Source organism: Oncorhynchus tshawytscha, linkage group LG13 (assembly GCF_018296145.1).
Source record: "Oncorhynchus tshawytscha isolate Ot180627B linkage group LG13, Otsh_v2.0, whole genome shotgun sequence".
In the NCBI taxonomy this organism is placed as follows: domain Eukaryota; kingdom Metazoa; phylum Chordata; class Actinopteri; order Salmoniformes; family Salmonidae; genus Oncorhynchus; species Oncorhynchus tshawytscha.
In genome coordinates, this window is record NC_056441.1 from 37,625,763 (window position 1) to 37,647,770 (window position 22,008).

General features: G+C 48.6%; 1 protein-coding gene across 1 annotated transcript in view; it reads right to left on the reverse strand.

The window, feature by feature from the left end:
- The window catches only part of LOC112266037 (ephrin type-A receptor 7-like), a 216,247-nt gene that overhangs the window by 24,348 nt on the left and 169,891 nt on the right, over nucleotides 1-22,008 (reverse strand). Inside the window, exons 6-8 of the mRNA XM_042295710.1 lie at nucleotides 5,980-6,104; nucleotides 4,086-4,308; nucleotides 3,663-3,771 (exon numbers count right to left, since the gene is read on the reverse strand). Coding sequence (XP_042151644.1) covers nucleotides 3,663-3,771; nucleotides 4,086-4,308; nucleotides 5,980-6,104 — 457 coding nt within the window. The remainder of the gene's footprint in view (nucleotides 1-3,662; nucleotides 3,772-4,085; nucleotides 4,309-5,979; nucleotides 6,105-22,008) is intronic.

The window sequence follows — 22,008 nt, forward strand, 5'->3', positions numbered from 1 at the left end:
AAGTACACGCACAAGGAGTCACTGTTCCATCATCTCTCTGTCTCGACAGGGGCAGTGGAGTTGGACTGGGTCAGGCAGGAAAAGAATGAGGGAGAAAGAGCGGAATATTACCCAAAATAAAGGGTCAAGGGGAGAAAGGAAAGAGGGAGGAGCAGGGGTGAGGGGAGGGAGGAGTGCAGACATGCCTGTACCTGGCGGTTGACAGCTGTGTGTAGGGAGAAAGGAAAGAGGGAGGAGCAGGGGTGAGGGGAGGGAGGAGTGCAGACATGCCTGTACCTGGCGGTTGACAGCTGTGTGTAGGGAGAAAGGAAAGAGGGAGGAGCAGGGGTGAGGGGAGGGAGGAGTGCAGACATGCCTGTACCTGGCGGTTGACAGCTGTGTGTAGGGAGAAAGGAAAGAGGGAGGAGCAGGGGTGAGGGGAGCAGGGGGAGGGAGGAGTGCAGACATGCCTGTACCTGGCGGTTGACAGCTGTGTGTAGGGAGAAAGGAAAGAGGGAGGAGCAGGGGTGAGGGGAGGGAGGAGTGCAGACATGCCTGTACCTGGCGGTTGACAGCTGTGTGTAGGGAGAAAGGAAAGAGGGAGGAGCAGGGGTGAGGGGAGGGAGGAGTGCAGACATGCCTGTACCTGGCGGTTGACAGCTGCGTGTAGGGAGAAAGAGGAGGAAGAGGAGGAGGAAGAGTGGAGAAGGAGGTGGAGAGCAGCACCACGCTAGTAGGAGCTATGTTGGAGGAGCTGGACGAGAGACTGCTGGGTAGAAGAGAAGAAGGGCGGGGGGGCGGGGCTAAATCACAACCTCTCTCCTCATTGGCTTCAGGACAGGTGGTGTGCCCCAATTCTCTGAAGTGGCTTCCTTTTCGTTTGACGTAATAGGACAGCCTGGATGTAAACCAGAAGGTATGCATGGTGCTTTCACCCAGAGCCGAGATACACCAAAGACTTCGGCAAACTATTTTAGTTCGAATTTATCTCTTCCAGTGAGTAGCACATTCGACTGCTATGTAGTGTGCCAACATAAGGGCCAAACTCTGTAGAGGAGGCCATTTTAGAGTATTGAGATTCACCTTGTGATGAGCATAGAGAGCCTCACATGTACGGACATAAAAGACTACGAGGGGAGCTAGGCTGAGGGAGTGAGGGGAGGAAGTGAGAAAAACAAAAAGGGGAAATCGAAAGGAGAGTAGCGGAGCACAGGGGGCAGATCCAAAATGGAGTAGGTTGCTGCCCATTGGAGGAGAACACTGATTGGAAAGCCCTGGTGTGTACCAGGCGTGCAGCAAGTGTGACCAGGGACTGAGCCTCTTTCGCTCACTCTTTATTTCCGTCTCATCCACCCCTCCTATGATTGGGTCACGGTCCACGCACATACGCAATGGCCTTCCACCTACACCGTTCTTCCTTTCCTTCCTACTATATTTATTTCTCTCCCTCCATCCCCCTCTCCGCTGACCGTGTGACCAACAGTGTCTGTCCAGAGGCAGCAGAGGGTAAACAATCAGTGCTCTGACCAGCCAAGCCTGAACTTCCTGCCGCTGCCCTGTAACCTTGGCACTGTCAAACTCTGTCAAGCAGAGGAACGAAATGTGTGTGTGTGTGTGTTGCATCTGTCTGTTCATGTAAACTACAGTAGGAAAGGGACTTTCTATATGGAGTGTGGCAATCACTATGTACGTCAGTGTCAGTATGTGCATGGCTATAACAATGCCTCCCTCTCACGCTACGTGTGTTCCAGTAATGTGTCCATAAGAGGAAGGGGGGACAGGAGAGATGGGTGAGATTCATATACGTACCATATAACCTCCAGGCAAAACACATCTAGCCGACCCCAGACACAATTTCAAACTGCCTGATCTGACAGGGGCATTTCATTCAAGTGGATATAATCTGACTGTGTGTGTGTGTGTGTGAGTGAGCAGATCATCTGTAATTGTAGCCCTGCGGTGACATCGGAGGTCAGCCATATTTGCAAACATGAAAGCATGGTAATTGAGGCATCAACCCACCTGCCTGCGTCTGAGGACGAGAAGAGCCGGCTAATAGCCATGTTCTCATAGACTGATGAATGACGCAAGCATTCTGGGATGAGCAGTTTCCAATATATCCATTCACAATGAAGGTCAATTGGTTCACACTGGTAGGGATTCTGGTCATGGGGGTGCGTCTGCAGGATTGGGTCCGTGTGTATGGGTCAATAAGTTACAGTATGTATCTAAGCGGGTGTGTGTGGGGTCCATTAGCCGTTTAAAGCATGTCGGTGTGAAGGTGTAATTGGCCAGTGTGTGCAACATATCCTTTTGTGCGCGCGCAAGTATGGGTGGGTGAGTGTGTGTGCATGGGTGAGTGTGCGTGCGCGTGCATGGGTGAGTGTGCGTGCGCGTGCATGGGTGAGTGTGCGTGCATGGGTGAGTGTGTGTGAATGAATGAATGGAAGCTATTTCACACTCCATCTAATCCCATCTCCCAGATTAATGTGGAGCAGGAGAAAAATAGAGGGTTTGTAAAGTCAGACATCTCTTCTACACAAAGATACTGGGTGATAAGTCAGCGACTGAGTGTGTACACTGCTGTGTGTGTGTGTGTCATATGTTACCATCTTAGACTAACATTCTAATTGCCTCCATATTAGATGCACTGACTGTGATGGGCTCTGTACAAGAGTGTCGGCCAAATGGGTAAAACGCAAATGTAAGATCTGATTGCGGCCGTTCGTGTGTGTGTGTATATATAATTGTGTGTGTCTGATTGGGAGTGTGTGTGTGTGTATAATTGTGTGTGTGGGAGTGTGGAGTCTGAATGCCAACACGCTGGAGCATGTGTGATGGAGTGTGTGAGAGCGCGGGGGAGTGTGTGTGGGCGTGTGAGTTGGGATTTCTATAGACGTAGACAGATGTCAAAGTGCACAGAGCTGAAATGGCAGAGAACCACCTTCCATCTCTCCACTCAACTGAATAAAACACACAGGACTTCTGTGCACACAATGCCTATTTTGGCAAAACTTCTTGGCAACAACATGGAATTGCCCTTAAGCTACTACTCTAGTAACCATTGGTAACCATAGTGAAAGTACTCAATTGTGCATAACTGTAAATAATGTACACAAAACTATGGTTGAATGACAAAAGTAAGATCACAAGCCAAACAGGATCATTTAAATCCTGGAAACGATACAACCATTTAGCATGGCTGCCCCAGCATTGCCAATCTAAAGAGCCTTGCTAATGCTCTATATTACAGTGGCTCTGAGCTGAGCTGATTGAACATGCATTAAAGCTCTTCTCATTGTGATTACATGCTTTGAGGCAGAGTGCTTCTAGTCATTGGATTATTGTAATCAGGATTATGATGGAGTGGCATGAGCCGTGACTGAGTCTGTGTGTGTGTGTGTTTAGGAGTGTGCGTGCTTATTGTGTGCGTGCCCCATTATGGGTGTACCTTCTTCAGATGTAATTGTTTGTGTGTGTGCATGCACGTTGTGTATATCTGAATGTGTGTGCTGTGTGCATGCGTTGTGTGTGTATTACTGTGTTTAGTGTATGTCTGTTTGAGCATGTGCCGTATGTGTGTGTTCGTGCATATTGTCTGTGTATCTGTAGGAGTGTGTGTATTCATGCCTATTGTCTGTCTCTCCCTGTGTGTGTGTGTGTGTGTGTGTGTGTGTGTGTACCTTCTCCAGAGGAGCAGGCCCACTCCCATAGAGAGCAGCATGATGAGGGCGGCCACAGACACCACCACGATGATGATTACTGGGTTCTGCTCACTGGACGCCAGCGCCACTGTGGATTGGAACGGACACACACACATTGTTTAAGAGCAGGCACACGGGAGAATACACACACATACATAAAGATGACAATAAAGTGACACCCTATCACAGAGCAAAAAGAAGAGACATTTCACAGCTTGATTTCTAAATCCTGGAGCCTTGCATGTACCCCCCCCAACCCCTCCACACACACACACCTCAGTCTTTAGAAAACAGGAGGCCTCTGTGTGGGTTGTCTGGACGCCCACACGGCCCTATCCCAAGCTGCCTCGCGGCGATGGAACGAGATAGCGAGGAAAATGAGGGAGAAACGGGCACACTCACGTTCGCCAAGCGTCTGCAGCTCCAGGGGAGCGCTGTAGCCTCCGTAGTCGATGGGAGAAGGGGAGGAGGAAGAGGAGGAGGCGGCGGCGGAGAGAAGGGAGGAGGGGGCCGGGGTGGAGAAAGGGCGGATGAGGAAGACGTAGGTGGTGCCAGGCTTGAGGTTGTTGACGCTGATGCGGGTGGCGGCCGTCTTGACCGTTGAGTAGCTCTTGTCCTTCTGTTCCTGAAGGAGGGAGGAGAGAGAGTGGCCGGAAAGAACGTTTGAAAGGCGTTGTGTCGAAACATGGCTACGCTAAAACTACAAGAGCACCAAGCGGGTTAAAACTACAAGAGCACCAAGCGGGTTAAAACTACAAGAGCACCAAGCGGGTTAAAACTACAAGAGCACCAAGCGGGCTAAAACTACAAGAGCACCAAGCGGGTTAAAACTACAAGAGCACCAAGCGGGTTAAAACTACAAGAGCACCAAGCGGGCTAAAACTACAAGAGGCGGGTTAAAACTACAAGAGCACCAAGCGGGTTAAAACTAGCGGGTTAAAACTACAAGAGCACCAAGCAGGCTAAAACTACAAGAGCACCAAGCGGGTTAAAACTCGGGTTAAAACTACAAGAGCACCAAACGGGTTAAAACTACAAGAGCACCAAGCGGGTTAAAACTACAAGAGCACCAAGCGGGCTAAAACTACAAGAGCACCAAGCGGGTATACTCTCTGTCGTAAAACACGTTGTTTTTTTACGTGGTTCTCCGGAGCTCAGTTGGCGCTTGCAACGGCAGGACAGTGCGTTTTATTCCGGGGACCACCCGTATGTAAAATGTACGCGCGCATGACTGCAAACCGTGTTCAGATACAACAACATATATTATTATATTATAATGAACACTTTCGACTGTTCCCTTTCCTGTCACTCGGTTGATTCTGAGTGGTGCCTATTGCGTGTCATAAGATCACTCAGAGAGCGTTGGGCTGGTAACCGAGAGGATGCTGGTTCGCATACCCGAGCCGACAAAGTGAAAGATCGGTTAATGTGCCCTTGAGCAAGCCACTTAATCCTAATTTGCTCCAGGGGCGCCGTACTAGATTGGCTGACAATATGGAAAACAATACAAGCAGACTCATGTGATTCAAAACAATTGACTCTAAAGGTTAAAGGCTGTGAGACGACGTGCATAAAACCTTCAGAATCAAAGCAAAGAAACAACCCTAGGATCTGCATGCGTGTCTGAATGTATGTTTAGGTGTGTGTGTGTGTGTGTGGTGTGGTGTGTGCCGTTTGCTTGTCGTCACGTGGTAATGAGTATTTGGAGGTGCGTGCTCTTTAACGCGGTCGTACTTGTCCATGAATTAACATGGCATGGAGAGAACAGAGAGAGAGAGAGATTGACAGTCGTACAGAGTGTCCCCGTGGAGACTGCAAATAGGCGACATTGACAGAGATGAACGTGATGGACGGACGGCGCGCCAAGAGTGGGATGCGACGAGGGGGACCGAGAGAAGTGTTGAAAGAGGGAGTGCGCCTAGTGACGAGTTGAGAGGGAGTGCGCCTAGTGACGAGTTGAGAGGGAGTGCGCCTAGTGACGATTTGAGAGTATAGTTGAGAGGGAGTGCGCCTAGTGACGATTTGAGAGTATAGTTGAGAGGGAGTGCGCCTAGTGACGATTTGAGAGTATAGTTGAGAGGGAGTGCGCCTAGTGACGATTTGAGAGTATAGTTGAGAGGGAGTGCGACGGAGTAGTTGAGTGTGGGAAGTTTTATTTAAGAGTGAATGTGAGAGTGGATTTGAGATTAAACGTAACGCGACGGAGTTGACCGAATGTGACGGAGTTGACAGTTGTAAACGGGACGGAGTGGACCGTATATGGCGGAGTGACTGAGTTTAAAGCTTCTTAAGTTACCTTTTCGTAGTACTTGATCTCGTACTCGGTGCTGCTGCTGTTGGGGTAGCTGGGCTCCCTCCACACCAGGGTGAGGCTGCGCTGCTCAATCTTCTCCGCACGCAACTCACTCACCAGAGAGGGCGCTATCGAGAGGACGGGCCAAAAGAGAGAGGGAATCATGTGAAAAAAAGAGAGAAGGTGAAGAGAGGGTGAAAGGGAGAAAATAAAATAAATAATTTAATGTATTTATCAAAGTTCTTTCTGGGAAGACTTCATCCAAGTCATAAAAGTTTCATGATGTTAGCGCTGAGCGGGTCTCCGTACAGTATTCATTGATGGCTGGAGGGTGGGCGGAGATGTTCTCTCCCTGTCAGACTCAGTCCTGGTCAGAACTTTTGTTTCGGACTCAATAATATCCAGTAGAGGTGTTGAATGAACACTGACCATGGACAGTGTAAAAAAAACAACATTTCCACATTCTTCCTTGACCACATGACCTGAAGTGACCAGGAAACCATCCCTTGTTACCACTGACGCTCCGAAAGCGCCGCCCACTCGTCAAGCTATAATTAAGAGGTCATTAACGAGGTAATGCAAAATTAGCTGACACTCAAACCTCAAAAGGAACACTTAAGCGCAGCTCATTGTCAGTCAACGACCAGTACAGTTGAAGCCTTTTGTCATTACCACAATTAACATATTGCTAATGAGCAGCAAATAGTCAGTAAACATTCATTATATTTTCATTGCTAGGTATTTTCTGTCCATCTGCCGAGTCATGTTTCAATTTGTGCAATTCTCCCTTTCTTTCTAAACCTCTTTCCCTCTCTCCCATGTCTATTCTGATTAGTCCAAATTTCTCTCCTCAATCGTGCTTCTTTCACTCCTAATCTTTTTCGAGACCTCTTCTCACCCCCCCCCCCACACTGATTTTACAACTTCCTTTCTATCAAATATATGAGCACACACGCACACACACATCCACCCACACCCCGTGTGACCCCGGCCCTCATTCTCCCTCTCAGTGGAACCGGTGTTGAAGTAGTTTTGAGGCGAGGATCAAAGCCAGAGCCGACCTTGTCTTTCGGAGTATCCCTCATATTGGCCCGTGTCTTACTGGCAGCTAATGAGGGCTGCACACAGCCTGGATGAGCCTGTTCAATTACAGCCACAGGCAGCAACTCAATGATGAGACAATAGAGCGAAATGGACTGGTCAAAGACAAAGCAATCTGAAAGAAATCCTATGAGTGTCTGTGTGTATTTGTACTGTGTGTGTGTGTGGGGGGGGATCTATCTCCACCTACTCTCATCTCAGTAAAAGGCAGAGGTCTATACCCAGAAGCGCCTGAAAATTCTCGATACACGCGGGAAACCGCTGAGCCTGAAAAACCCAGCAGCGTTGCGGTTCCTGACACAAAGCGGTGCGCCTGGCACCTACTACCGTACCCTGTTCAATCTTCTGTCTTGCCCATTCACCCTCTGAATGGCACACATACACAAGCCATGTCTCAAATATCTCAAGGCTTAAAATCCTTCTTTAACCTGTCTCCTCCCCTTCATCTACACTGATTGAAGTGGATTTAACAAGGGACATCAATAAGGGATCATAGCTCTCACCTGGATTCACCTGGTCAGTCTGTCATGGAAAGAGCAAGTGTTCCTAATGTTTTGTACACTCAGTGTATACCGCACTGTAAACACAATATGGTGACACACACACACACACACACACACACACACACACACACACACGAATAGGCAGGTACACAGACCGATACTGGGAGAATCGGACGCATGGACACACAGGCAAGCTCACACATCCCACGTGAAATACGTCGACAGTGTCAGCGAAGAGAGAGTAACAGGCGCCACTAATTCAGTGCTGAATTAGATACACTAAGAACACCGTGTCAACTTGCTCTACCGTCTACAACTCCGGGCCATTGTTTGCCATTCCTTTGTGGTTAATTATGCATGGGACAAACTGCTCCAAGACTCCGGCTCACAGCGGTAACGCCGTCTGACACAATCCTCTCCGCGGACACGTAGCCAAACCCGGTGGTAGTACAGGCTTGTATTGAGTTTGGAAAACACTAACACACTTCAAGGGAGAACATTTTTAACCCGACACACCCTGGTAGTGTAGTTGCAAGAACAGAAATATAGTGTGTGAAGAAAACACACACACTTTAGTTACACAGACCAATGTAGTAATACGTTACCCAAACCCGCAAAATATTCCATCTCGCACCGGCGCGCACACACACACAGAACCCCCTCACACACACACTAATATCTAGTTTCCCCATCCGGTCTGAAAGCAGCTGGTGTGTGTTCATTGGGCTGACCCGTCTGAACGAAAGGAAATGGATGCTGAGAGGAGACTGAATTGGCCGCGGCAGACCAAGCCTAATTTCCACAGGCATTAGACCGGAGGTTACGACCTTACAGGGCTCCACTGTAATACAGGACCAGACCCCGTGGCTAACCGGACAGCTTTAACAGTCCCCCCCCCCCATCCATCCATCATCATAGACAGCTTCCACAGAATGACATGGAGGGAAAGACGGACGGATTTGACACAAACAGATCCAATCCCTTTCATTTCGGAGTCCAAGATGTTTTAATGGTGAGGAAGGCATTGAAGCTACGTGGTCTGATGGCTCAGTTCTGGCATGTGTCTATGCAGGTGGTGTACAGGCACAAACACGGCATCTGATTCATAGGCAGTTGCACCTGCCTACCATCTGTCTGCCACCAACAAAGTTGCAGTATGAAGAGACATGATAAAGTAAAAGACAGCTATGCGACAGGCAGGTAGATTGGCACAAAATGGCCCCCGCCTCCACAGTTGGATTCTATCCTCACGCAGCCAACCAAGGTGCGGTATAAATATATGCTACATTGTGCAGACAAAAGAAGATGTGGTGGCGGCGGTGGCTCTATTGCAGGTAATGAATACAATTTGGCACAAAATGGCCTCTGTGTTCCACAGCTGCACATGCCGTCCGTCTTGACGCAGCCAACAAAAGGTGCACTATGCTGCTTCTCGCTATCACCGAAGACAGGCAGTGGAGCTGTAGTCCCTCAGGACCACCACAGAGAATGAGTGTGTGTGAACATCTCTCCCCCTCTCTCTCTCTCTCGCTCTCTCTCTCCATCCATCTCTCTGTCTCTTTTTTCTGTTCTCCCCTACAGCCCTGTTTATGCCTCTGCAATGAATAAATCCATCTTACCATGCAGAGGTTCCTTTGTTCTACTCGTCTCTCTCTCCCCCCCGTCTCTCGCTCTTGTGTGTGTGTGTGTGTGTGTGTGTACATCCAAAAAAAGACGAGTGATTGAGCCAACATGTATCAGCCAATCATGTCAGAGAAGTTAACAGGCTGTAAAGTACAAGTGTACAGCATTACTCCAAACATCTACAAGCTGGGTTAAAGCTGACTTGGGGAGGAAAGGAGATGAGTTTAGTGCTACAGAGGCATCCCACATCTCTGGAGTGCCTTTATGTGTGTTTATGTGTCTCCCTGAGTCTTGGCATAGCTAAATGAACTCAGAACAATACCATTATAAACACTAAGATACTCTGGGACAGAAATACATATTTGGGGTAATGGTAGAACATTTTTTAAAATGTTTCTGAGATCATCTGAATGGCACTACATTGTGTGTGTGTGCGCGCGTGTGTATACCCACCAGTAAAGTGTGTCAATTCCCCTACATAAAGTATGCATCTCTGTGACAGTCACCAAATCCAACGCAACCTTTTAAAAATCATTCAACACACAAATAAGCCCCAGCCATCAAAAAAAAAAAAAAAGCCCACACCCTTCAATCAGAATCCGTGTGAGCCACAAAGACAGACCCGCGATAATGACGTTGTGTTGTGGCCCAGCATCACCTCCCAGGGCTCACTATCTGGCAGTGGCCCCCGTTTTTAATCTGGGTCTATCAGCCGGCCCAGCGGTGGAGCGCTATCTGGCAGGATGTTCCCCGCTCCCTGTGTAATCTGCCCTATCAGTATTCTGTCTGTCTGCACGCGCAGAGATAAAAACCTCACAATTACACCAGCGCACCAGCTACCCAAAATAGGAAGGGGTATAAAGAGAGGGAGGTAGGAGGAGAGGGGCGGACGGATCGAGTCAGAGGCAGGTATTATTGCTGGCCATTATCATTCATATGAACCGCTGTCTGTGTGCGTGTGTGTGAGAGTGACATACGTTCTGAGAGAAAACACACACGACAGGGGATTCTGCAATTTGTGACGAGAGTGGGAGAGAAGGGTGAGGGAGGGGAGAATTGACACCTGACACCTGCCACAGATACATTTTCATCTAAAGTCCACGATTATAGACTGTGGGGGCTCGGTGTGTGTGTGTCTGCATGTGTTTGTGTGTCTGCGTGTATCTGTGTTTGCATGTGTGTGTGCGCTGATAGCACCTCAGTGTGTGATAGAGAGAACCAGAGGAGGGTGACAGAGTGATTACATGTGCCAGCCTGTGGGTGGATGGATGGATGGGTGAGCAGGAGCCAGAAAGTGAATTAACGAGAGAGGCACATGATTGAATTATGAAGTCAACTTAGTCCCCCCCCCATCCCCCAGTTCTATAGACCAAATTCATCCGAAATACACATTCCCCAAATCATTCTCAAATGTTTGGGTCTCAAACCAGATTGTCAGTAAGTGGTTTGGACGGACTAGTTCCTGAATAGCCGAATAAGCTCAGTCTGTCAGTAACTATCCTCTTCCTGTGATTTTTGGATGGGCGAATTCTTCTGTCTTCTTCCATAACCCGTGACGGTTGCTGTAAGCCAGGCAGACTGTGGCGGGGCTCACATCCACACATACTGGGAGAGGCAGACCTGTCACCGCGGTTTGGCAGAGGAGACGGAGAGAGCTCAACACAGCCTGACAGAACACCCAGTCAGGGGGAAATGCCACACACACACACACACACACACACACACACACACACACACACACACACAAGCCCATGCACATGTGTACACAAACACCCAAATAGACATAAGCAAGCCCACACACTCACACAAATAAACAGCAAACAGAGGCAATGAATTTACAGGGAGTGCAGAGTGAAGTTTGAGGGTATAAAGTGCTGATGACTGCTTAAAGAGCAAGAGAAACACTGTCACACAGAGATGGATGCACATACTGTGTATCACAAACAGACTCTGCGCACACACACACACAAATGCCCGTGGGGATATGTAGGCTAAATGGGAGGTGTGTGTGTGTTCCATTTGTGCTGTATTAGACGTCAGTGGGTGTGAGCTAACTGATGAGAGGATGCTGTGTGTTAGGCCTGTCACTGTTGTGTCTGACAGACCAGCAGGAGGGTGACAGACAGTTGAGCTCATCAACAAACCACCCGAGACACACACACCTTTAATGGAACACTGGTCACTTTAATAATATTTCCATACGGTCTATCCTACGTATTCTTCAGATATACTACATATTCTATCCATAATGTCTATACATCATACACACACACACACACACACACACACACACACACACACACATATATATATAAATATATATATATATATATATACATATATAAAACTCATCGAAAAAAGAAAAGTCTTCTCACTGTCAACTGTGTTGACTTTCAGCAAACTTAACATGTGTAAATATTTGTATGAACATAACAAGATCCGACAACTGAGACCTAAACTGAACAAGTTCTACAGACATGTGACTAACAGAAATGGAATGATGTGTCCCTGAACAAAGGCGGGGTCAAAATCAAAAGTCACAGTAACAGTCAGTATCTGGTGTGGCCACCAGCTGCATTAAACCTGTTTGGGCTAGGGGGCAGCATTTTCACATTTGGATGAAAAGCGTGCCCAGAGTAAACTGCCTGCTACTCAGTCCCAGTTGCTAATATATGCATATTATTAGTAGATTTGGATAGAAAACACTGACGTTTCTAAAACTGTTTGAATGATGTCTGTGAGTATAAAATAACTCATATGGCAGGCAAAAACCTGAGAAAAATCCAACCATGAAGTGGGAAATCTGAGCTTTGAAGTTTTTCAACTCTTGGCCTATCGAATACACAGTGTCTGTGGGGTCATATTGCACTTCCTAAGGCTTCCACTAGATGTCAACAGTCTTTAGAACCTTGTTTGATGCTTCCACTGTGAAGTGGGGCCGAATGAGAGGGGAATGAGTCAGAGGTCTGGCAGAGAGCCACGAGCTCGTGATGCGCGTTCATGTTAAAGTTACCTCGCGTTCCATTGCTTTTCTACAAACAAAGCAAATCTCTGGTTGAAACATTATTGAAGATTTATGATAAAAACATCCTAAAGATTGATTCTATACTTCGTTTGACATGTTTCTACGAACTGTAATATGACTTTTCGTCTGACTTTTGCCTGGACCTGCCCGCGCGTCGTAAGTTTAGATTGTGTACTGAATGCGTGAACCAAAAGGAGTTATTTGGACATAAATGATGGACTTATGGAACAAATCAAACATTTATTGTGGAACTGGGATTCCTGGGAGTGCATTCTGATGAAGATCATCAAAGGTAAGTGAATATTTATAATGCTATTTCTGACTTCTGTTGACGCCAACATGGCGGATATCTTTTTGGGTTGTATTGGACTCTGAGCGCCGTACTCAGATTATTGCATGGTTTTTGAAATCTGACACAGCGGTTGCATTAAGGAGAAGTATATCTTTAATTCTGTGAATAACACTTGTATGTTTTATCAATATTTATTATGAGTATTTCTGTAAATTGATGTGGCTCTGTACAAATTCACAGGATGTTTTGGAGGCAAAGCCAAATGTAAACTGAGGTTTTTGGACATAAATATGAACTTGATCGAACAAAACATACATGTATTGTGTAACATGTCCCGGGAGTGTCATCTGATGAAAAATATCAAAAAGGTTAGCGATTAATTTTCTCTCTATTTCTGATTTTTGTGACTCCTCTCTTTGGTTGGAAAATCGCTATATGCTTTCTGTGACTAGTTGCTAACCTAACATAATGATATGTTCTGCTTTCGCTGAAAAGCTTTTATTTATTTTTAAAATCGGACACTGTGGTTGGATTAAATCTTTAAAATGGTGTCTAATACTTGTATGTTTGAGAAATTTGAATTATGAGATATCTGTTGATTGAATTTGATGCCTTGCAATTTCCTTGGCTGGTGGCGAGGGGTTCCTAGACAGGTTTTAAGTACTGCAGTGCATCTCCTACTCATGGCCTGCATCAGATTTGCCAGTTCTTGCTGTGAGATGTTACCCCACTCTTTCACCAAGGCACCTGCAAGTTCCTGGACATTTCTGGGGGGGGAATGGCCTTAGCCCTCACCCTCCGATCCAACAGGTCCCAGACATGCTCAATGGAATTGAGATCCGGGCTCTTCACTGGCCATGGCAGAACTCTGACATTCCTGTCTTGCAGGAAATCACGCACCAAACGAGCAGTACGGCTGGTGGCATTGTCATGCTGGAGGGTTATGTCAGGATAAGCCTGCAGGAAGGGTACCACGTGAGGGAGGAGGATGTCTTCCCTGTAGCGCACAGCGTTGAGATTGCCTGCAAAATGACAAGCTCAGTCCGATGATGCTGTGGGACACCGCCCCAGACCATGACGGACCCTCCACCTCCAAATCGATCCCACTCCTCGGTGCAACACTCATACCTTTGACGATAAACGCGAATCCGACCATCATCCCTGGTGAGACAAAACTGCGACTCGGAAACTCAGTGAAGCTGCAACTCAGTGAAGAGCACTTTTTGTCAGTCCTGTCTGGTCCAGAGATGGTAGGTTTGTGCCCGTAGGCAACGTTGTTGCCGGTGAGGACCTGTCTTATGGTTCATTGAACAGGCATGGGAAACAGTGTTTAAACCCTTTAAAATTAAGATCTGTGAAGTTATTTGGATTTTTACCAATTATCTTTGAAAGACAGGGTCCTGAAAAAGGGACGTTTATATATTTAAACTCCGGACTCCGACATTGCTCGTTGTAATATTTCTATATTTCTTAATTCCATAATTTCACTTTTAGATGTGTGTATTGCTGTGAATTGTTAGATAGTACGGCACTGTTGGAGCTAGGAACACAAGCATTTCACTACACCCGCAATAACATCTGCTAAATACGTGTATGTGACCAATACAATGTGATTTGTTTTTGACAGCTGCACAATGAAGATCTTAACAGTTGTGAGGAGGCCAAAATGAAAGAGGGGAGGGGTTGAACGAAACAACTTCAAATTTCCTCTCCTTTCACCGAGATGAAAAATGGGTTTTCACCTCTCTCGCTCTCTGCCTGGAGACTGAGTCATTGCGCTGTAGAGACTTCCGTTCAAAAGGAGCCCTCCAGCCCAGCGTGTTACTCGGTTTAACCAAGGGTGTGTGTCTTTTCAGTCTGTGACTGTGTGCGTGCGTGTCTTATGTGTGTGTGTTTGTGATGGTGTGTATGTCTGTCCGTGACTGTGTGTGGTCTATGTGTGTGTGTTTGTGATGGTGTGTATGTCTGTCCGTGACTGTGTGTGGTCTATGTGTTTGTGTATGACTGCAAAATACTGAACAGAAAAACATCCATTCAAAGTACCATGTGTGCAGACACTAAAGTGCATCCTCATAGACCCTGATAATAAGCCAAGCTAACCAATTCAAATTCTCATCACTGGCTGACAAAGCGTCTTAAGTGGCCGGGCCTCAGTCATGAGAAGTTGCTTGAAGACTCAATTCATTTGGTGGTCGCTGAAGCCTCACCAAGCCCATCACTTTTCATTAAGAGACCCAAAAGGCTTGGCACACACACACACCTCAAAAGGGAGAGAAAGAGGTTACAAAGACATTGAATTTTAATTTCTTTCCATTCTGTGACCAGGAAATTAGTTATTTTGTGAGAGTCACTTTTTCATGGACGTGGTTTTATGTGCACCCCAGGAAGAGTAGCTGCTGCATGTGCCGTAGCTAATGGAGATCCTAATAAACTAAACCCCCTGTTCTCCTCATATCCTCTCCACCTCACCTCCTGTCCTCCTCTCCACCTCATGCCTCACCTCCTGTCCTCCTCTCCACCTCACCTCCTGTCCTCCTCACCTCCTCTCCTCCTATCCTCCTCTCCACCTCATGCCTCACCTCCTATCCTCCTCTCCACCTGTCCTCCTCTCCACCTCACCTCCTGTCCTCCTCTCCACCTCCTGCCTCACTTCCTGTCCTCCTCACTTCCTGTCCTCCTCTCTCCTCTCCTGCCTCACTTCCTGTCCTCCTCTCCACCTCCTTTCCTCCTATCCACCGACTCCGACCTCACTTCCTGTCCTCCTCTGACCTCACCTCTCCTTACCACTTTCTGCCTCACCTCCTGTCCTCCTCTCCACCTCCTGCCCTCCCCTCTCCACCTCCTGCCTCACCTCCTGTCCTCCTCTCCACCGCCTGCCTCACCTCCTCTCCACCTCCTGCCTCACCTCCTGTCCTCCTCTCCACCACCAGCCTCACCTCCTGTCCTCCTCTCCACCACCAGCCTCACCTCCTCTCCACCGCCTGCCTCACCTCCTCTCCACCCGCCTGCCTCACCTCCTCTCCACCCGCCTGCCTCACCTCCTCTCCACCCGCCTGCCTCACCTCCTCTCCACCCGCCTGCCTCACCTCCTCTCCACCCGCCTGCCTCACCTCCTCTCCACCCGCCTGCCTCACCTCCTCTCCACCCGCCTGCCTCACCTCCTCTCCACCCGCCTGCCTCACCTCCTCTCCACCCGCCTGCCTCACCTCCTGCCTCACCTCCTCTCCACCCCGCCTGCCTCACCTCCTCTCCACCCGCCTGCCTCACCTCCTCTCCACCCGCCTGCCTCACCTCCTCTCCACCCGCCTGCCTCACCTCCTCTCCACCTCCTGCCTCACCTCCTCCTCCACCTCCTGTCCTCCTCTCCACCTCATCTCCTATCCTCCTCTCCACCTCTCCACCTCACCTCCTGTCCTCCTCTCCAACTCATGCCTCACCTCCTCTCCACCTCACCTCCTGTCCTCCTCTCCACCTCACCTCCTGTCCTCCTCTCCACCTCCTGCCTCACTTCCTGTCCTCCTCACCTCCTGTCCTCCTCTCTCCTCTCCTGCCACACTTCCTGTCCTCCTCTCTCCTCTCCTGCCTCACTTCCTGTCCTCCTCTCCACCTCCTTTCCTCCTATCCACCGCCTCCGACCTCACTTCCTGTCCTCCTCTGACCTCACCTTTCCTTACCACTTTCTGCCTCACCTCCTGTCCTCCTCTCCACCTCCTGCCCTCTCCACCGCCTTTCCACCTCCTTTCCTTCGCCTGCCTCACCTCCTCTCCTCCTGCCAGCCTCACCTCCTCTCCACCGCCAGCCTCACCTCCTCTCCACCGCCTGCCTCACCTCCTCTCCACCGCCTGCCTCACCTCCTCTCCACCGCCTGCCTCACCTCTCCACCGCCTGCCTCACCTCCTCTCCACCGCCTGCCTCACCTCCTCTCCACCGCCTGCCTCACCTCCTCTCCACCGCCTGCCTCACCTCCTCTCCACCCGCCTGCCTCACCTCCTCTCCACCCGCCTGCCTCACCTCCTCTCCACCCGCCTGCCTCACCTCCTCTCCACCCGCCTGCCTCACCTCCTCTCCACCGCCTGCCTCACCTCCTCTCCACCGCCTGCCTCACCTCCTCTCCACCGCCTGCCTCACCTCCTCTCCACCTCTGCCTGCCTCCACCTCCTCTCCACCTCCTGTCCTCCTCTCCACCTCATGCCTCACCTCCTATCCACCTCACCTCCTGTCCTCCTCTCCACCTCACCTCCTGTCCTCCTCTCCACCTCACCTCCTGTCCTCCTCCACCTCCTCTCTCCCTCCTGCCTCACCTCCTGTCCTCCTCTCTCCTCTCCTGCCTCACCTCCTTCCTCCTATCCACCGCCTCCGACCTCACCTCCTGTCCTCCTCTCCACCTCACCTCCTGTCCTCCTCTCCACCTCACCTCCTGTCCTCCTCACCTCCTGTCCTCCTCACCTCCTGTCCTCCTCACCTCCTGTCCTCCTCACCTCCTGTCCTCCTCACCTCCTCTCTCCTCTCCTGCCTCACTTCCTGTCCTCCTCTCTCCTCTCCTGCCTCACCTCCTTTCCTCCTATCCACCGCCTCCGACCTCAATTCCTGTCCTCCTCTGACCTCACCTCTCCTTACCACTTTCTGCCTGTCCTCCTCTCCACCTCCTGCCTCACCTCCTCTCCACCCGCCTGCCTGCCTGACCTCCTCTCCACCCGCCTGCCTGCCTCACCTCCTCTCCACCCGCCTGCCTGCCTCACCTCCTCTCCACCCGCCTGCCTGCCTCACCTCCTCTCCACCCGCCTGCCTGCCTCACCACCTCACCTCCTCTCCACCTCACCTCCTCTCCACCTCACCTCCTCACCTCCTCTCCACCTCACCTCCTCACCTCCTCTCCACCTCACCTCCTCTCCACCTCCTGCCTCACCACCTCCTGCCTCACCACCCATGTCCTCTCTCCACCTCCTGCCTTACCTGTCCTCTCCATCTCCTGTCCTCCTCTTGTGATCTTGCCCCCCTCCCCCTCCCCTCAGGAGGATTCCCGGAGAGGTGCGCTGAGCCACCATGCATCTCCACAGGGACCAGGGAATCTAAAGCAGGCCGAATAAATCCTCTGAAGATATTGAAATGTCAATCCCAGCCCCCCGACCCCCACTCTCCGCTTTCCTCTTCCCCTCATCTAAAGGGCTTTAAACATGCCACTGAGGAGCTCAACAACTGGAGAGGCCACCGCTCTGGGGCTGGGGGATTTGGGCTTACGTGGCTTTTTGTCGAGCAAAACGCATCTGTGAGGGTACAACGCTGCGTACAGAACCCACTGTGCACTGTAGGCTACAATACCTCGAGTTTCATTGTGTTTGGCCTGTAGCATTTTCTTTTTTTGTTTATGAGTCTTATTAGAATCAAAAAATGTATGGCTGTTTTTTAGATTATGGCATAATGCAAATTCATTCATATGGGCAGAATTTTGTAGATACAGCCTACAGAAATTTGATCAGCTACAGTTCATGTGAATATATTTGAATCTGGTAAAAAGCCGACATTTGGTGGTTTTAACAAAAAAAACTCTGTAAAAGGACTATATTGGGCTCCCGAGTGGCACAGGGGTCTAAGGCATTGCATCTCAGTGCTAGAGGCGTCACTACAGTCCCCGGTTCGAATCCAGGCTGCATCACATCCGGCCTTGATTGGGAGTCCCATAGGGCGGCGCACAACTGGCCCAGTGTCATCTGAGTTTGACCGCGGTAGGCGGGCACTGTAAATAAGAATTTGTACTTAATTGACTTGCCTAGTTAAATAAATAAAAAAGGTTAAATAAATAAAAACATTGTGGTTTTAAATCCACAAAGTAACAATAAGCCTATAATTAAAAAAGGGACAGCAGTGATTCTAATACTGGGCTCTCACCATCAAGTCACATGCTCAATTATCAGCTTTCTTAGGCGTTTCCATTGCCCATTTAGTCATTGACATCAGCGAGGAGACACACATTATGGTGTATCAACAACATGGGCTCTCTCATTTAATAGTCTATTTCAGGATAAACATCAGCCCTATTCAGACAGGATTCGTTTTACTGGGGGAGGCCGGGGAACGTAATTATGTGCACGAGCACAAAAACACCCCATCCATCATTTTTGTTCTGTGCAAATCTGCCACGTCAGTCATTTTTACATGGCGGTAGATGAACAATTCCAGACAGAATAACCTCCATCTTTGGGGGTGATGGTAGAACTCCAAGGTCCTCTGACAATATTCTACTAGTCCCACGCGAAACGACATCCCTGTGTTTTCCAAGACATGACAGAGATTTGACAGGTGCTGCTCGCAGTTTGAGCAAGAAAACAAGAATTGCTTTAGATAAATTGACGCTTAAAACAAAAAAGTTCTGCGCACACATTTAATGCGAATGACCGACATTTAAAACATTTTGGGAAATGACAACTACCGCTAAAATAACGATTATGATCACAATTCTTCACTGTAAATATTAAAATGGGGACATCTATACAGTCGGCCAGGCACGAGTTATCAGTCCAGCCTTTTATCATTTAGACATATTGAAATATAAATCACACCTAGAATTAAAACCATCATAAGACTCAATTTAATTTAATTTAATTAAATTAAAAAATATATATATATATATTTTACAGGGGGAAGTTTGGAAAAACAAATCCCGTGCGAATCGTCATCTGGAATAACACGCATGATGATAATTACATAACCAATGTCTCTAGTGACCTAATCCTAGTCCTGTCCGAATAGGGCTATGGATTTATAATAAGCATGACATTTCATAACCAGATCGCCAGATCATTTAGTTCATCTGAACAATAGAAAAGGAAAATATCGATGGGTGTTGCGCAATAGCCTATCCTACACAATGGCATCCTCAGGGCGGATTATGTACACTTGTACACACGCGTGACATTTCTCGCTCACACACGCAATCGACATACGCACACTTCCAGCGTGACCTAATACATATGACAGACATTACCTTCTCTCACTCTCATACACAAATGACACACACACACACAATTAAAGCGTGATGGACACACACACACACACCCACACACCCCTAACCCACAGCTGGATAATGGGTCCCATGAGCCCCTTGGGCAGGAATGATCCCCATTTACCCAACTCCCGCTCTTCACACACCCTTCCATCCATCCAATCCTCTATACCCCCAGCCCCCCCTTGAGGGTCTGTGGCGTACCGATAAACCCCCTCTCCCTCTCCATTCATGGGAAATCCTTTCTGTCAGGGTGTGTGCATTCCTTTGGAGGCTTTCAGGGGACAGGCCCCCTTGCACCGCTCCCCAGTTCATAGCTAGTTTACAGACTCTACTTTCACTGTGTGTGCTTTACACACACACACACACACACACACACACACACACACACACACACACACACACACACACACACACACACACACACACACACACACACACACACACAAGGCTAAACACCCCTATTTTAGTTTAGAGCAGTAGCGGACACCAAAGCGTTGCGCCCCCACCTCCAGCTAACAGGCTTAGCCAGCACAACAAGCCCGAATACGTTACAGCTGCACGTGAGAGAGGGGGATGGGGAGGAGAAAGAGAGAGAGAGAAGAGAGCGCGCGCGAGTGGAAAAAGGAGTAAGAAGTCTGTGCTCAGTCAGTAATGCAGTTCTCATAAAGGTCAGTGGGGGCTTTTATGGGGTATTGTCTCAGGACACACAAAGGGCGTTAGCACGCTTAACCTTCAAGGGGAGCGGATTGCATCAGGGGTTTGGTCATGCTTGGTTGGGGATCTGAGGAGAAGTGTGTCAATGGCGCGTGGATAATGCAGGCCTTCTAATACACGTGCAAAACGCCCATACACCTCGCCATAAACGTCCCACAGGAATATGGCGCTGTCCAACTCACTCAATCCCCGCGACAACAAACAGAAGGACATGGCCGCTAACAGCCCATAATAGCCATACATCAACTCTAAGCTGTGACAGCCATTGAGAGAGAGAGACTACACATGGCTTGCAGAGAATGTTGGTCTCTAACCTTGGAGAGAGCACAGCCGTATAGTTTATTGGCTGTGTGGGGACTAGAGGCAGCAGCTCTACAGAGTGGATTAGCCTAAAATATGCACAGGGCATAAACTGGCAGCGTTTTATAACGTCTCTCCTTCTTAATGTATAAAGGCCCCAGGCGGGCAGCACTCAGAGAAGCACACAATGAGAAAGGCCCCCAGTTCCACTCTCTGGACCAGGGAGATTTATGTCTAAATTAGTAGGGCTGGTTAGAAAGAGAGAGAGGGGGGTATGAGACACAGAAAAGGACTGAAGGGAGAACAGAAAAGATGAAAGAACGAATGAAAAAAAGAGTGCAGACAATGGGAGAGGGGGAAAAGGAGAGAGTGATAAGGAGGTAGAAAACAGGAAGAGATCGAGAAAAAGACAAGCGTCGTTGTAGTTGGAGGTGTGTGGCACGGAAGACAGACGAGACGGGAGCCTTTTGGAGTGCTGGCAGCCTCCACGTCACGTGTCAAACTCATTCCACAGAGGGCAGAGTGTCCGCAGATTTCCCCTCCTCCCTTGTACTTGATTGATTAATTAAGGTCTCTAATTAGTAAGGAAATCCCCTCACCTGGTTGTCTAGCACACGCTAGGCCCTCCATGGAATTAGTTTGCCACCCCTGCTTGACGTCTTTAGTACTTGAGTTAGGTAAAAGGTTAAGGCTACTTCCTGGCATTGACGACTTGGGTCTTTGATCTCAAAACTCAGGTCTAAGAATCAAATCAAATCATCAAATCAAATTTTATTTGTCACATACACATGGTTAGCAGATGTTAATGCGAGTGTAGCGAAATGCTTGTGCTTCTAGTTCCGACAATGCAGTAATAACCAACAAGTAATCTAACTAACAATTCCAAAACTACTGTCTTATACACAGTGTAAGGGGATAAAGAATATGTACATAAGGATATATGAATGAGTGATGGTACAGAGCAGCATAGGCAAGATACAGTAGATGGTATCGAGTACAGTATATACATATGAGATGAGTATGTAAACAAAGTGGCATAGTTAAAGTGGCTAGTGATACATGTATTACATAAGGATGCAGTCGATGATATAGAGTACAGTATATACGTATGCATATGAGATGAATAATGTAGGGTAAGTAACATTATATAGGGTAGCATTGTTTAAAGTGGCTAGTGATATATTTACATCATTTCCCATCAATTCCCATTATTAAAGTGGCTGGAGTTGAGTCAGTGTCATTGTCAGTGTGTTGGCAGCAGCCACTCAATGTTAGTGGTGGCTGTTTAACAGTCTGATGGCCTTGAGATAGAGGCTGTTTTTCAGTCTCTCGGTCCCAGCTTTGATGCACCTGTACTGACCTCGCCTTCTGGATGATAGCGGGGTGAACAGGCAGTGGCTCGGGTGGTTGATGTCCTTGATGATCTTTATGGCCTTCCTGTAACATCGGGTGGTGTAGTGTCCTGGAGGGC